This window comes from Canis lupus, chromosome 26 (assembly GCF_011100685.1).
Source record: "Canis lupus familiaris isolate Mischka breed German Shepherd chromosome 26, alternate assembly UU_Cfam_GSD_1.0, whole genome shotgun sequence".
Taxonomy (NCBI): Eukaryota; Metazoa; Chordata; class Mammalia; order Carnivora; family Canidae; genus Canis; species Canis lupus.
Window position 1 is genome coordinate 30,687,282 of NC_049247.1, and position 16,178 is coordinate 30,703,459.

Consider the following 16,178-nt stretch of genomic DNA (forward strand, 5'->3'; position numbering starts at 1 on the left):
TCTCCTTCCTACTTAATGGCAGAGCCTCATTTTCTTCCCCTGCAAAATGGGGACTCAGGGAACTAGCTGCCATGAAAAGCATGGGCTCTGTCTCAGGACCCAGGCCCTACTGCCCTAGGCAGGCACATGCCCCCAAACTGCCAAGCGAGCTGCCTCTCACCCCCGAGGAAGCACTTCCCATCTCAGACGCTTGGCACGTGCTGTCCCTTCTACCTGAAGTGCCCTTCTTTCAAAATCCAGATCCAAGACACTGCTTAGAGAAGCCTTCCCTAACCCCAGGGACAGAATCAGTTGCTATCTCCTCTGAGTGTGCTCAGAGACCAAACTTCCTTGGTGTGGCGCTGAGCACCGTGTGCTTGTGCTTTCTCCCTCATGAGTGTCTGTCCAATTACAATGGAAGTCACACAGATCTGCAAATGTGTGTGTTTTAATTTTTTAAGATAATATCTAATATGTTGCAGGGTCCTGCAGGGGACCAGTCTCAAGAAAGGGAGAAGAGGATAGGCCTGTCCTGCCTGGATTGCCAGCCATCAGTGGCAGCTGAGGCCTCGGGGAGTAAGCATCTCCTGGAGGCAGCAGAAGCCTCTGGAGGTGAGCCAGGCAACCGAAGGCAAGCACTGGGAAGGCTCAGGTTCTGCCCTGGGGGATCCTGGGAAATTGGAGGTTGGCACCTGCCCCCAGGGCTTGGCCTCTGTCCCTGGTGCCCAAGCGTGCCTGCCCAAGTCTGCTGCATGCGAGCTCAGGATCCTTTCCCTGTGAGCCAGGACATGTCGCCGGTCCTGCAGGAATGAGGGGAGGAGGAGTCAGGGTAGAAGACAGCAGGTTACCCACTCAGCACCATGAACAGGTGATCCCCGAGGACAGCAGGAGGCCCGTTCTGTGCCAGGCCCTGGTGCCCAGGAGGAATGGGTACTTAGCAGAAAGGGGAAGACCATGGGGGTACAGGCTCTGGGCTGAGGTGGGAAAGGCTCAGAATGGTCGACAGGAAGGACAGAGGACCACGTACTTGCTGTGCAGCACAAACAGCCTTTTCGAAGGCAAGAGGGAGAGAGACAGAGAAGGCCGGGGAGAGAATATGTCATTCATGTTCCCTCTTGGTTCTCCATTGTTTCCAGCCTGAGGCCTACTCCTGTCCCTTGGTCTCCAAGCTTTCCCCAGTCTCTGGGCAGGGGGAGGGGACCTCTCTGTAGGCAGTTTGAGCCCACGGGGTGACTTGCATTGGCACCATCCTGGGGTGAGGGTAATGGCTGACATCCAGTGTCCCCCCACCCCCGGACCCCAAACAACTACCCAATATCTCTGTGCAGGGTGTCCCCAGCTGCCTTCACCACTACCACCCCCAGCTTCTGTCAGGCTCAACACCACCAAGTCCAGTTGGGTGTCCCAGGCCGGGTGACTGCCCAAGCAGTGGCTTTGACCAAGGGCTTTGACCCCTCCGCACAGCACTGGCCCTGTCCTTCTAACCCACAAGAGCACAAATAACCAGCCCATTTGCAACCACAGCCCTTGCCCCACACCACCCCATAGTCCTGATGCCCCATAGACTGATGTGGACCAAGAATAGGGGAAGGGCTCTGTAGGGCTATGGGGGTGGATGGCAACCAAGGGCCAGTCCCTTGGGGAACCTCCCCACCACAACCCACCAGACCTCTGAAGCCCACACTCACTCCACCTCCCGCTTTCGGATGGCCCGGCCAGAAGCCAGCACCTCAGCCACCTTGGACACGATGGGATCGTAATTCATGCTGGCCACAGCAATCACCTCATCGCCTCTGCAGGGACAGAGTACCTGAGCCTGAGGGCTGCCCAGCAGTGGCCTTCCTTCTTGGAGACCCTGATGCGCTCCTCTTCCACTGGGGCCCAGGGAGGGATCTTACCCAGGACAACAGGGCTCTCCTGAGCCCCCAGCCCTCCTTGCTTTGCTTGGCCCACCAAGGGGATCCTGCAGAAGGCCCACGGAGGCTCTAGCCTTCCTCCTCTAGGGAGTTCAGGGCTGAGCTCCAGTCCTGGGATCACTTGTACCTGTGTGACTTTCCTCAGTGTAAAAGTGCCAGTGGACAACACCCACCTCAAAGAGCTGTCCTGAAGATAGAATGTCCCGCCTCCACGCCTGGCTGCTGGACTCCTTACTACCCCACCTCCTCACTCGTCCGTGGCGGGTCTCCTGTCTAGCTGCCTCCCTAAGCCACTCGGGGACCTATCGGGCAGGTCCCCTCCCTCTGGAGCAGGGCTCCTCTGGGAGGAGTTCCCCTTCCCGACCGAGCTCCCGCTGCTCCGCACCGCCTTCCACCCAGTTGCTCTCACTTGGTGTAAAAAGCCACGAACTTGAGATCTTCCAGATCCCCCTGGATGATGACGTCGTCAAAGCCTTCTCCGTACCCTGGGGGCCGAACAGGAGATGGGGCTCCCCCGGGTCAGCGCCCTGTGCCCTCCTAAATCCTCCCGAGCCCCCCACCCGGCCCCGCTCCCTCGGTCCTTTCAGGTGGTTCTCAGTGCCGCCCCCAACCAGTTCTTGCTCTCCCTCCGCAGGGCGAGGCCCCGCCCTCCCCCAAGCCCCACCCTCCCTCCGCTGGGCGAGGCCCCGCCCCCGAGTGCTCTGGCCCCGCCCCTCCTCCAAGCCCCACCCCTCCCCTGGGCGAGGCCCCGCCCCCGAGGATGCTCAGGGCCCGCCCTCCCCTCCAAGCTCCACCTCTGCATCCGCGGGGCGAGGCCCCGCCCCCGGCCGGCGCCCCCGGTTACCCGCGTAGCGCAGGCTCTTGCCGAACATGGCAGTCCACAGGTAGGGCACGGTGCTGATCTCCGCCTCCTGCGCCAGCATGTTCTGGGCCGCCACCCGCCCTGTGGGACCCAGGGTCGTGAGAGCCCCGACCCTAGCCCGCACCACCCCTACACTCCCTGCTCAAGGGCTCTCTGGGGCTCCTCCTCCGCCTCCTCGCCACCCCCGCACCCCTCACCCCGAGGTCAAAAGATGCACCATCGCCCGCTGCCCACTGTCGATTGCAGGTGGTTGGTGCGGAGGGGACACCTGGCTCAAAGCCAGTCAGGTCGCTTCTCTAAGAATCTAAATGAAGTGCCCCAGATCGGGAAGGTCGGCTTCCTGGGGTTGTGGGGGCTGCGCGCCACTTCAGGTGTGCACAGCTAATCAGACCCATCAGGTATGAGGAGGGCAGGAGAACGGGCACGAGTGCCCGGGGAAGCAGAGGGGACAGCCAGGCCCGGGGCCCAGAGAGCAGCGCGGGCGCTTCCCCGTTCACGAGGCGCGCTGGGCTGTAGTTGGCTGTGCGTGAGAGTCCCTGGACCCTCTCAGTTAAACCTCAGTGATACGTGGCTGGTGAGTGGCCAGGCTTTGGTTCCTTAAAACCAGCACCAACGTTAGACCTTGGACCTGAACAAGAACTGATACCGGAAATGGGATTTCAGGCAGCAGATGCTGAGGTAATGTGAGGCCAGAGAGGAGAGGTGAGTGCGGGGAGTCTGGTGATCCATCCTCCCCTTGAAGGCAGCCCACCTGCTGGCACCTACCTCTTAGGGACCCAGACCCGGTATGCATAGTAAGTGAGGCTTTAGGGACTTAAGGGGTGGGGGATTCCTCAGAGAGCACAACAGTTCCCCACTGAGCCCAGTTTCCAGGCCCAGATGGCTGCCTTCCAGGGGCCTGCGTGAAGCGATCGGGTTCACGGAGCGAGTGGCCCAAGGGAGACAGAAACACTGAGTGGGAAGGCGGCCCATATCCTACTACGTCCCTTTCTCTTTCTCTGGGTGACTGCACAGGTTGGTGAGGACAAAAGGAATGGAGAGGCTGGTGGAAGGATGGGGCGGGAGGCTGTGGCTAGTTGGATGGGGTGTCCTGAGGGCACAGGAAGGATGTCTCTGGATGGGCCCCAGGGCTTGCTCGGTCAGCTGGCTCCATCACCTGGAGGAGGCTGGTCAGACAGGCCACCACAGAGCCTTGAAAGGCTGACCTAGGACCCAAGGCCAACAGCTGGAGGGGGGGGCAGGGAGAAGCTGAGACCTTGGGACCGCCCCCCATCTCTCCCTTCCCCGTCCTGCCACCGGGCTGGTCGTACCCTGGGCATGAGCCATCTGCCAGTGTGGGATGTTCACTTTCCGATTGTTCCTCCAGGCCAGGGGGAAAGTGACAGCATCGCCGGCTGCAAACACGCCTGGGACGTTGGTCTGCATCATCTGTGGGGAGAGGACCCAGGGCTCTGTGGGTGGGACGGGGGCCTGGGCGGGACCTGCTGCCACCCCCAGCCCCGCACCCTGCCCACCCCTCCCAGCCCCGCACCCTGCCCACCCCTCCCAGCCCCACCTTGTTGACAGGGATGAAGCCTCGGGAATCCAGATTGATGCTGCTCTGCCTCAGGAAGCCCGTGGCGGGCACCGCGCCTGAGAGTGCAGGGGCCACCACGTCCATGCCCTGGTCCCTCCCGTCTCCCTCCTCGTTGTCCTCCATGACCCATATCCTTCCCTCACCACCATCCAGCCTCAGGCCGATCTTCCAACGGGCCTGTCCCCTCTGCCCTGACCCCGGACCCCCGCAGACCCCCATGCCTCACCGCCAAGCCTCCCCTCCGGCCTCAAACGGCGGTGAAGGCCCTGGGGGGTGGGCAGGCCGTACCTCCCAGCTCCATCCCTCCCCAGGAGCAGGGCCAGTTAGAAGCTGGTTTGCGTCCCATCCCGCAGCCATGGGGGCGGGGGGGGGGGGGGGCAGGCCGTGGAGGGGTCTCCGTGAGGGCAGCCGTCTCTGGGAGCATCCCCCAGGCCGAGCCCTGTGAGGGGGGTACCGTCGGGGGGCGATCGCGATCTTACAGAGGCGGGGACCGAGGCTGGGGAGGGAAGGGACTGGCCCAAGGCCACTCCGCGCACCTGCCTGCCCACCCACTCACCAATGCCCACCACACAGACGTCGGCCCGCACAACCTTGCTGCTCTTCAGCACGACCTCCTTCAGCTGTGGGGAGGGGCGGGTGAGGAGGCAGGCCCAGCTCCCCAGCTCCAGACCCGGAGAGAGCGGGGCAGGAAGCAGGGCCCACCTTTCCCTCCTGGGCCCGCAGCTCCGACACCTCCGTCTGCATGTAGAACTTAACCCGGTTGTTCTCAAACATCTGTCGGGGCGGAGGGGGGAGGCAGGGGGCCGTGGATGAGACGCGGCCTGGGGTTCCGAGGGGCTGGGGGCTGGGCGCCAGGGTGGGCTCACCTTCATGAGGGCACGACCGACACGTTCCCCCAAAAATCTCCTGAAGGGCGTCTCCTCCAGCTCCACCACGGACACCGAGTGGGCCTTTTCAGTCAGGTAGGCGGCCACCTCCATCCCTGGGGCCGGGGTGGGGGGCGGTGGGCAGGCGCCCCGCACCTCCCGGGGCCAGTCCCGCCCTGGACCCGCTACCACCCACCGTCGCCCCCCAGCCCCGGCTGCTCACCCAGGAAGCCAGCTCCCACGACCACCGCGTTGCGGCCTCGGGCCAGCCTCACCACACGGTTGGCGTCTTCGGGTGTCCGGATGGTGAACACGTTCTCCACCTCCTTGCCTTTGCAGCTCAGCGTCTTGGGGCTGAGACGCGGCCAGCATCGGTGGGGGGCTCCCGGCACCCCGAGCCCTCCCACCCCTGGCTGGTGCCCTGCCGGGTGTCCAGCAGGGGACAAGGGGAGCCACCGTCCCACCTGCTCCCTGGTGCGAGCAGCAGCTTGCTGTACTCCAGCTTGAAGCCATCCTTGAACACGACTTTCTTGTTTCTCACATCCACTGTGACCACCTGTAACAGCCCCCACCCCCGCCGGGCAGCGTGGGGGCCTGGGCGTGGACTCGAACCCAGCTCCCGCCAGACCCTCCGAACAGAAGGTTCCACGGGGGCTGTTCCTGCCACGTGGGTCATCCTTCCTCCTGGCTTCTCTTCTTTAAACTTCAGACACCACCTTCCCCTCAAGGCCATCTTTCCGCTCTCCCACCCCAGCCCCGGCCCGAGCAGATGTCTGCAGGTGCCCATCGTCCTGCCGGGAAGAAGATCCAGTGCTGCCTTCCAGGCCGGGAGCACCCCCAGGTTCCCGGACAGCAGGGCCAAGAGGGCAGGTCACCCCGCACACACACCTCCAGGGGCTTCGGTGGCCTCACATCATTTGCGGTCCCCCCTAAGCCTTCCCTGGGCTTGTTTCCAAGTCTTGGCCCCATACCTGGGCCTCGGTGAGCACCTCGATGCCATAGGCTCGGAAGAACTCCTTGGGCCTCAGGGCCAGCTGCTCAGGCTGGGCGTCCAGGGACTGCAGGAGATAACTATCTTGAGATAAGGCCAGTGGCCATTATTCCATCTTGCAACAGAGGACTGGAGGCGGGGAGGGGGGCTGGGCCCTGTTCACAAAGGGGCTGCAGGATAGAGTTCAACAAACCCACATCTTTGTGGGGTACCACCTGATCCGACTGGCGTGAGCAGAGAGGGCAGCCGGCCGGACCCCCGAGGGGCGACAAGCAAAGCGCTGAGAGGGCCTGACCATGCCCAGAGGGCTAGGGGCCTGGGCCCAGCCCGGGCCCCCGTCTGCCCCTCCTCCCACCTTGCTGAGCTTAGGTCTGTCATAGGGGAGGTGCCGGTCCAGTGTGCACAGGACGATCCTGTCTGAGAACCCCTCCTGCCGCAGTGTCTCCGCACACACTAAGCCAGCTGCACCTGTGGGGAGGGTGCGGTGGGTCAGAGACCACCTCTCTCCCCCACCCCACCCTGCCCCTCATAACCCCACCACCAACCTGCGCCTACAATGAGCACGTTGGTGCTGCTGCTGTGGCCAGCGCTTGGAGAGATACATTTGGCCATCACCTTGGTTCTTCGCTGTAGCTGCAAGGCCTGGGGGTGGCCGGAGAGCGGAAGGCAGCTGGGAGCTGGTCCCGGACATCCTCCCTGTGCCATCATCCCAGCAGGCCAGGTCCTGCTGCTGCAGTCCAGCCTCACCCCCACCACGTAGCCTTTCACTCTGTTCCCCAGCCACAGGGCCTTTGCACATGCTGATCCCCAGGCTAAGAAGCTCTCCTCACTTCTCCCTTTTGCCTGAGCCCCAAGCCACACCCTCACCTGTTTGCTGGCCCGGACATACACCTTCTCCTTCTCAATCTTCACCTGCAAGGGCAGTGTTGCTCAGGATCAGGTTTTGGGGTCCCCGTCCCCTGCCCTGCACCCCCAGGCTCCCTCCTCACTGGGTGCCTGGCCCCACCTGGAATTTGTGCAGACTGTCCAGGCCGGGGAAGTCCTCCAGGTCTCCGGTGCCGATGTTGAAGCAGGCACCATGCCAGGGGCAGCGCACTCGGCCCCGGGACAGCACGCCTGGGGGAGGCAGTGCTGGGCTGAGACCACCAGTGACAGTCCCTCTCCCCTGTGTCCCAGCAGCTGCTGGCTCTTCCCCACAGCCCAGGAGACCCCACTAGTAGATGGGGCCCTGGAGGCCCAAGGAGGACCAAGCACCCTAACAGGGGGTCCCGCGCCACCTCCTGTGTGTGCTGGGACAGCTCACCTTTCACCAGGGGTGCCCCGTAGTGTGGACACTTGTGGCCCAGGGCGTGGAACTCCCCGTTGTCCTTCACCAGCAGCACTTTCCCCCAGCCCAGCTCCACTTCCCGCATCCTGGGGAGGGGCGGCACTCAGACCCCGGGCCAGACCCCAGGCACCGACCGCCTCTGCTGGGCACCTCTGCCCAGAGTCCGGCTTTCTGGGGAGCAGGCCCGGATCCGGAGAGGCCACAGCGGTGGCGGCTGCAGGTGCCGGGCGAGGCCCCTTCCAGCCTCCCAGTCCACCCCATCCATGGCCTGCACCTTGCCTTCCCATCTTGGGCACTCTGATTGCCTGTCCCCCCACCCCGGTTCCCCTGGGGCGCAGCACCCACTGGCCATTCTCCAGGTCCTTGACGTGGCACACGGCGGCTTCCACACAGTCCTGGGGACCCGGATAGGGGTGCGGGGCGGGCAGGCGCTCCTCGGCGTGGAAGTGGCGGGCCGTGCCATTGCCCTGGTAGGCCCGGGGGCTGCCCTTCCCGCTGGCCGACAGCTCCTCCTTGCCCCGCTCCTTCTCGGGCAGCACCACCTCGATCTTGAGCTCCACTGTGGGCAGGCGGGGCAGCACGGTGACCCCCAGCCTGGCCCACCTCCCTACCCACCCCTCAGGCTCCCTGGACTGGCTCCTTGGAGTGGTTTTTGCTTTTTTTTTTTTTTTTTTTAAGATTTTATTTACTGATTCAAGAGAAACACAGAGAGAGAGAGAGGCAGAGACACAGGCAGAGGGAGAAGCAGGCTTCACGCAGGGAGCCCGACACGGGACTCGATCCCGGGACTCCAGGATCACGCCCCGGGCCAAAGGCAGACGCTCAACCGCTGAGCCGCCCAGGCATCCCATGGAGTTTGAGTTCTCTCCCGTGCCTCTGCCTTTCCAGAAAGCCACCTGCACCATCAGCAAAGAGCCTCCAAACCGGCATGAAGCAGAGAGGAGGCAGCAGGAGGCGGAGCTGAGTTGGCCTGAGTTAGTGTCTGCACGTTTCCTTTTTCAGTAACAAATTAGTGAGGAGGCCACTATTGGAGCTTCCTTTCACCCTGTAATTGCCTTTTCTCCAAGAAATCGAGGTGGAGGAGAGAACCCTGGTGCCCTGAGTCCTGCTCTGACTCCAGCTGCATGGCCCCCCCCGGAGGAGGAATCCCTGAAGGATCAAGGCAGGTGTAGAGACTCAGGTGGGAGCAGGGTGTCTGAACCTGGGTGTGGGCAGAGGGTTTGTTCTTCTGTTTCCCTTAGGTCTGAGTTTTGTTTTGTATTTTATAATTTAAAAAAGGAAAAAAAAATGGGACGCCTGAGTGGCTCAGTGGTTAAGCGTCTGCCTTCAGCTCAGGCCGTGATCCTGGAGTCCCAGGATCGAGTCCCACGTCGGGCTCCCCACATGGAACCTGCTTCTTTCTCTGTCTATATCTCTGCCTCTCTCTGCGTCTCTCATGAATAAATAAATAAAATACTTAAAAAGAAAAAATGTATATAATATATTTTCAACTTCTTAAAACAGTTCTGTTCACCAATTTAAGAATCTATGATTTGCCAAGCCCTGGTTTTTCAGTGTTTTCATGTGCAGGGGTCTGAGGCCTTGGGTGTGAACCGCACCCAAAGGGGTTGGTGCAGAGGGTGCATGGGGCGCCCACACAGAAGGTACTTCCCCAGAGTGCTCATGGGGCCTACTCTAGCAGCCAGTGAGCTAAAGACTGTCATTTTCGTCTTTCTTCTTTTCTGCATTTTCTAAATTCCCTACAATGTGCCTGGGGTATTTTTCTAATTAGAAGGGAACAATAAACAGAATTTTTAGCAGCGATAATCTGGCCTCCTGGGCTGAGTGATGGAAGCTAAGCCCCTGGCACAGCAGGGGCCCGATGAGGAAGCAGGAGGTGCCTCTCCCCACTCCCAAGGCACCAGAACCTCCAGGCCTCTCCCCATCTCACCTCCACCCCAGACCTGACACTCCAGAAACAGAGGACATGGAGTCACACCTCTGGGCCTTTGCCTATGCAGTTCCCTCGCCCTGAATGGCCACCCTTCCTGGCCCCACGTCACCCCTGCCCATCCACCTGGACAGCTCAGGTGCTGTCTCCGCTGGCTGCCCATTCTCTGCATGTGCCTCATCTCGTGCTGGGCTAATCTCCCACCCTGCCCTGGCCCGGAGCCCGGGAAGGCAGGCCCGCACCCCCTTAGCGTCAAGTCCCAGCCCTTAGCCTGACCCGGGCACGGCAGGGGGCAGGGGTGAAGGTCTGCTCCAGGATTCCAGCTGGGCGGGAAGGGCCCCAGAGCACACCACCACCGTGCTAAAGCTGTTGTGTCAGGTGGGGGAGGGGGGGTTAAGGGAGGGGGGGCTTCTTTGCCTCTACTTTCCATACTTTATGTAATGGTGTTAGAATGCTTTGAGAAGAATTAAAAAGGAAAATACTCCCAACTCAGCTGACACCAGCTATGAGAACTGTAGAGAGGAAGCTCACAGGAACAGCCTGGCAGGGGCCCAGATAACAGCCAAGCCAGACTGTTTGCATCCTCCACCTCCTTCCAGAAGGCTCCAAGGAGCTCGCTGATGCAGTCTAACGGGAAGCCATTAAGTCAGAGGCAATAGTGGAAAGGTGGATGGGGAGGGGGTCTCTGCTCACCCACAGAGCCAGATCAGACCCTAGCTTCATGATTCCCAGGAGTCCATGTGACCATGGGCCCCTGCCTTATCCCCTTGGGACCTCAGATGCCTTCATTATAAAACCGAGAGAACAGTGCCTACCCCTTTGGTGATAGTGAATGCTGAAGGATTTAACATATGTAACTTAGAGTAGAAGCTGAACAGATGAAGACCAGTAGCATTTTACTGGTTAGCTCTGAGCTTCCTGGCAGCCATGGCAAAAAGGGAAAGCCTTTAAGAAGCACTTGTGCTCTAATAAAAGGCAAGTGACTAGATGCCAGAAGAGCTGCACTGCTTCCTAGTTCTGAGCTTAGCAAGGGTCTGGCACACACACTTCTTATCACGAACACAGAGCCCATGCAACACGGGGAGTAGAGTGAGCAAGTTCAGAAAATGTGTGCTGATGTGCTCCAAGCCAGTCAAGCAAGACAGAAGGTAAAGAATTTGCACAAAGACCTTCGGCTTGCTCTGGTCTCCCTGCAGCCCCTCCTGACCCCAGCTGAACTTTTATGGTTCAAATGCTCACTCATACACCCTGAAATTCCCTGAACCTCACCATTGACCTGTCCAGCATGGGTGCCTGGGGCCTAAGCTCCTGCCCCCCTGCCATAGCCCCACAGGAGGTCTTGAAAGCAGAGTCTACCTCCCAAAAAGAAGTGATAACTTTCTGCACATGCCTCCTTCCTGTGTGCCAGGCGTGGTGCTAAGTAAGCATGACAGTCTGCAGGGGTGGGGGTGGGGGGCAAATTTATCCATGAGAACACAGAGGCTCAGAGACGTGAAGTCACCTGCCCAAGGTCACACAGCCAGGAAGGGGCAGGGCTAGATTTGGGCTCTAGATGGCAAGTTCTTACTGCTGCCTCTGAGGTGGTGAGACCTGCTGGCTCGCGATCTGGGAGCTGGGGGCCAGGGGTCTCAGGCAGGCCAGGCTGCTGAGACCCTTTAAAGGAAGCTGCCGGTGGTCTCCTCTGCTCTTGGCCTCCTGCCAGACCAGCTAGCATTTTCTTGCCCACTCCTGATAGGCTTCATTTGCCCAAGTCATATGCGGACCCAGGAAGGGTGGTGGGATCGGGCCCGGGGCTGGGCACCCAGAGCATGGGCATGGGAGGAGGGGCAGCTGGCTCCTGAGGCAGGTGCAGGGGGTTCCCCTCTGCCTGGCAGGGTGTCAAAGGTCTCCTCTTGCCCCCAGGTTCTCCCTCAGACCCAGGAAAAGGAGAAAAGGCTAGTGTGTTCCAAGGTAATGGAGCCGATGGGTATCAGGTAAGGGGAGCTGGCCGGGGCAGGGCGGCCTAGGTGGCAGGTGGGCGGGGGCACTGACTGGGCCTCCATGTCTTCATCTGTGACAGGCCTCTGTTCTTTTGGTTTCCTGAGTGTTGTGAAGAGAGAAGAGGGCAAGTCGGGGGGGGGGGGGGGGGGCAGGAGAGAGAGCCCAACAGACAGAAGTCTCCATGGAGTGCAGACCCAGGCCCTCCCTCAGCACCCAGGAGGCCCCACCTTGGGCTGGAACCCCTAGGGCCAGGCAGGGCAGAATTTCCTGCACAGATGGGGAAACTTGGCCCCAGGTCACACAGGGCATCAGAAGAGGTGGAGAGGGTTCTGACCTGTCTATTCCACCCTCATGGCGACTTTGAGAAGAGGTCAGGCTCATTTTGGAGAGAGGGAAACTGAGGCTCAAAGAGGTAACTTGCATGCCCCGGGTCACACGGTGGCTGAGGGTATCCTGGAAGTCCCTCTTGGCCGCCCCTACCCTGAAGCATGAAGAACCCTACTTCCACCTTCCCAGAAAGGTTCAGCTGCTATTCCCACCAGAAGCCCCCAAAGCCCCAAATAAAGAGGGGGACCCACTGGACGGGGGCCAAGAGAAGGCTCCAGGCCCCCCACCCCCTCCTGCCTGCAGGGAATTAATATTCAGAGCAGGCTGCCGCCCAGCCTGACCTACTTTGGAGGCGGAGGGGGGAAGGGGAGGAGGAAGGTGGCTGGAGAAGGGAGGGAGGAGAGAGGAGGAGGCAGGGAGGAGGAGGGGGCAGGGAGGGGGCAGGGAGGGGGCAGGGAGGGGGAAGAATGAGGCGCGAAGAGAGGAGGTACCTGGCTTGGGCTTGGAGAAGCACCCACCCATGGCGAGTGGCCCACAGATCAATGGGGGGGCAGGTACGCAGATGGAAGGCTGTGGGAGGCCTAGGGTGCCCCAGGTGGGGCTGGACTCCCCATGGCCCTTAGAGATGCTGGAGCTGCCATTCCTGCTGGAGCTGCCTCCAGGACCTGCAGGGGAGACAAGGGGCGTCTGTAGGGACCAGGGCTTTGATGGGGGTTGTGGGGAGAGACACTGGGGGAGGGCTTCCAGAAGACGCGCACATTTGAGCTGGGAAACACTGCATATGTAGGGGACCCTGGCAGGCACCTCCCTTTGGAGGCCCTCCGGCTCGCTACCCTCACTCTCCCCTCCCATCTTTGCCTGTGGGCTGTGCCTACTGCCAAGGGGGCCCTCTGCTCAGATCTCAGCGTCTCTTTCAGGTCCAGGGCCACAGCTGCCTTGTTGGGTAAATCCTGATTTCGGGAGCCCACTGGAAATCCAGCAGCCTGGGAGCCCTGGAACTCTCCATTCTTCAGGGAGGCCACCACGCCTGGGGTCGGACCCTAGGTCTCCTCAGGCAGATCAGAGCCCTCCTGATCCTGCGGTTTCTCCTTCCTACAATGGGGGTCACATTTAGTTCTGGGCCCTGGCCCCCACCCTGGCTGGCAGCCCCTGGATACCCACCTCCTCCAGGGGCAGCCACTGCTTCTTCCTCCTGGATGGAGGCTTCCCAGCCCTGGAAGGCAGGGCAAGGGGGGGCAGGGGTCCAAGCCTCCACCCCTCCTCCCAGTGTGAGTGAGGCCAGGAGAGACTGGGGGGGTGCGGCTGGGCCAGTCCACTGGTCCCCAGGGAAACCCAGCTCCATGGTGAACAGAAGTGGGCGGCCAGCCCAGGCCTGATGGGGTTGGGGGAACGGGAGGCCAGGCACACTGCCCATGCCCAGCAGCCATGAGCTCCCACCCTGGACGCAGCCCCCCCTCCACAAATGCCCTCCGGGCTGCGGTGCTGAGATCACAACCAACAGCAGATGGAGAAACTGAGAGGCCAAGGGCTTGGCAAGGTCAAGCAGCAGGCAGGGGCAACCAGGCGGCCTCCCACCCCCCTTGGTTAGTTTCAAGATGGGCAGGGACCCAGGAAGCCCCCATAACACCCTGCAAGAGACAGGGCTGGGGGAGAGGTCACCGGGTCAGCAAAGAGATCCCTGCAGCCAAAGAGTCCTCATGGCCACAGGGTGGGCCTTCCAGAAGATGCAGCTTATAGACTGGACTTTGGAAGGCTCTGGACAAAGGTGTAGCTGCCCTGTTTACAAATGACCTCCCCCTGGTCCGTCCCACTGTGTTTCCCCTGGAAGTTCTTCCTGAAGTCTAACTTGAGGTGGGGCTGGGGCCTCCTTGGTCTTGCCCAGATCCCAGCAAAGGCTTTGAGTGGGTGCCTGAGAGCAAGGGGACCAAGAAGACAGGAGGAAAAGTGGGGAGGGATCGTCTACTGCCTGGCACCTGATCTTACCTGCGCTAGACCCACCCACTACAGTTCAGGGGGCAGCGGCACCCAAAGGCCACTTGGGCATACCGCTACCGTTTCCCCCTTCACCACACCTGACTTGGCTCCCACCTGCCCCACCCGGCCCCTCCCTGGGCGCAAGGGGGCCCCTCCCCAGATCCTGGCTTCTCCTCTGGCTCAGCCCTGCCCACCTCCTTCCTGCCAGGTCTCAGGCTTCACCTGCTGGGCCGCAGGAGTCAGAAAAGTTGGGACCTCCGCTCGCTGCCAGGTCCCTATCTAGGCTGTTTCTCCCTTCCCAGACGCCCAGATGTCTTAGGCCCTCCCGGGGCCTGGGGTCTGGAAAGAGATTTGCTGGGGGTTGAAAGGCCTCCAGGCCTACTGTGTGCAGGCCCTTGGAGCCCTGCGGCCTCAAAGGCAAAGGTTCTTGCCCGTGGAGCAGCAGGAGGCACCCCAGGATTTTGTGTGGGGTGCTGTCCCTTGCCCACACACTACCCAGTGCTGAGAAGTTGTAACAGCGCCCAAGGGCTAAGTACCCACCAGGAGCCTGGGTCCTGTTCCCCTGGGCGCCGCCCCCCAGGCCAGCGCAGGCTGGGCAGAAATGGGGGGATGCTCTCCAGTCGGGGCCCTCCGTGGCCTCCAGCCTCCCTGGGATTGGCAACGGAGTCAGGGTTGCCCGCCCTCACCCGCTCCCCCGGGCCGGCGCCCGCCTCCCGCGCACTCTCCGGGCCTTGGCACGTGCGGTCCCCTCGCTGCGGGAGGACCTCGCCCTCGCCCTCGCCCGCGCCCTCGCCCTCGCCCACGCGGGCGGCCGGGAAGGGGGTCGGGCACACAGTAGGGCCCCGCGGCGAGCGCGGAGGGGGCAGCGGGGAAGGGGCCGAGACGCTCCGGCCCCCGCTGGTCCCCCTCCCCGGCCGCCTACCCCAGCCCCCATCGCGCGGGGCCGGCGTGCGGGGCGGCGGGGCCGAGGGCCGGGGGTGAGGGGGTCTCCCGGGACCGGGGGCCGGGGGGTCCCCGGGGCGGGCGCTCACCTGGGCTCGGCGCGGGCCTCCGCTCTGGAGCCGCTCGGGGCCGCGGCCGCGGGGGGGGGGGGGGGGGGGGAGGAGCGGGCGGGGGCGGGGCCGGCGCTGCGGCGACACTGCGGCCGGGAGCCCGCGGCGCCCAGCACCGCCCCGCCGGGTCCCTGCGGGTAGGCGGGGGGTCGGGGTCGGGGTCGGGGTCGGGCCCGGGCGGGGGCGGGGCCCTTCTGGCCGCGGACGCCCCCAGCGGGGTCTGGCTTCCCGGGGATCCCCTGGACCCTAGAGGGGCGCCAAGCCGGGCGGCGCGCCGGGTCCCGAGCTCGTTCCTCCTTCTTTCCTGTCTTTCGAATCCTGAGCGACGTGAGGAGTGGGAGTCTAGCCTCCCCAAGAAGGAAACCCCAAATCCCCTTCCAGCGACTGCTCCGTAGGTACCTTGACTCCCTTTGGGGGCTCAGTCTCCTTGGTCTCTTGGCTCCCTCCCCTGTCCCCACACTTCATAAGGTCTATCTTAAATTATATTTTATTACATTTTCTTTTTCCCATCTGTCATTATATCAGGAGAACGTCCCGGGTCCCTATAAATCATGATGCGCCCTGGGGTTGTGTCCCCTCTTCCAGGAAGCCCTCCCTGACCAGTCTTCCTAGACTGAGTTGATCAGGCGGGATATCCTGGCTCCTGGTTACCTCGTGTTTCTGGGTCCCGATTGTCTCCATCTTTGCACTGTGTCCAGGCAGAGCTTGTGCCTCCAGCAAACGGATCCAGTGACTATGTGGGAAATGAATGAATGACACTTTCCAGGGAAACGATGTCACATCTACCATTAAGTACATCAGAGCCCACCAACTCTGTCCTATCTGGTGCCTTCTGTTGGCTTTTTTGCCCCTTCTCCCCTTTCTGGGCCTTGCTGTCCTGTAAGGATGACCAAAAAGTGACAGGGGTAACAGTCACCTGCACCAGGCAGATCCACCTTCAGAGGAAGACTTTTATTTAAGACCTACCCCCAAAATGAGGGGGACAACCACAACACCCCCTCATTTTACAGAAGAGGAAGTCCAGAAGGTTGAGTCTCACCCAGGGCCTGCATGGGTCACCCTTATGCGAGTGGGTGTGGGGCCCAGACCGTGGAGGGGACATGTGGCTCTGCTCCATCCATCCCTCTGAGGCCACATGTGTGGTTTCCACAGCGTGATCGTTGCCACTGCCACAGGAGAGACCTCATCAATGGGCAGATGGTGGATTGGGATTGGGCCTGGTGCCCTCGTCCTCCAAAAACCCAGCCCCTATTCTACACACTTGTTGCTTTTGCAGCTCCAGCCCCCTTAGCCAGGAAGACAGAGCCATGGCTGTGTGTTCACGTGCATTTCTTCCTTTTCTTTACAACAGCCTGAGGAGGAAGTTTCCCTGTGTATCATCTTCATTTTACAATTGGG

General features: G+C 61.7%; 1 protein-coding gene and 1 long non-coding RNA gene across 8 annotated transcripts; one reads left to right on the forward strand and one right to left on the reverse strand.

Moving 5' to 3' along the window:
- Positions 1–411: 411 nt before the first annotated feature.
- AIFM3 (apoptosis inducing factor mitochondria associated 3) lies at positions 412–14,812 on the reverse strand. 7 transcript variants are annotated; one of them, XM_038575964.1, is made up of 21 exons: positions 14,760–14,812; positions 12,246–12,419; positions 7,863–8,076; positions 7,494–7,603; positions 7,197–7,306; positions 7,058–7,102; positions 6,736–6,832; positions 6,546–6,658; positions 6,171–6,257; positions 5,664–5,755; positions 5,423–5,553; positions 5,200–5,315; positions 5,036–5,107; positions 4,890–4,953; positions 4,313–4,389; positions 4,068–4,185; positions 2,740–2,838; positions 2,305–2,380; positions 1,673–1,772; positions 1,007–1,027; positions 412–779 (listed from the first exon to the last, which is right to left on the reverse strand). In XM_038575964.1, exons 2-21 carry the CDS (start codon positions 12,274–12,276, stop codon positions 531–533), a joined length of 2,022 nt encoding a protein of 673 aa, XP_038431892.1. In that variant the 5' UTR covers positions 12,277–12,419; positions 14,760–14,812; the 3' UTR covers positions 412–530. The 7 variants fall into 7 exon arrangements, with proteins under 7 accessions (XP_038431892.1, XP_038431893.1, XP_038431887.1 ...); XM_038575965.1 differs by lacking the exon at positions 14,760–14,812 and adding an exon at positions 14,269–14,372; XM_038575959.1 differs by lacking the exon at positions 14,760–14,812 and adding an exon at positions 12,916–13,048.
- LOC111092598 lies at positions 8,336–8,698 on the forward strand. The gene is made up of 2 exons (XR_005379471.1): positions 8,336–8,491; positions 8,585–8,698. It is a non-coding gene; the product is annotated as an uncharacterized LOC111092598 (long non-coding RNA).
- Positions 14,813–16,178: the final 1,366 nt, after the last annotated feature.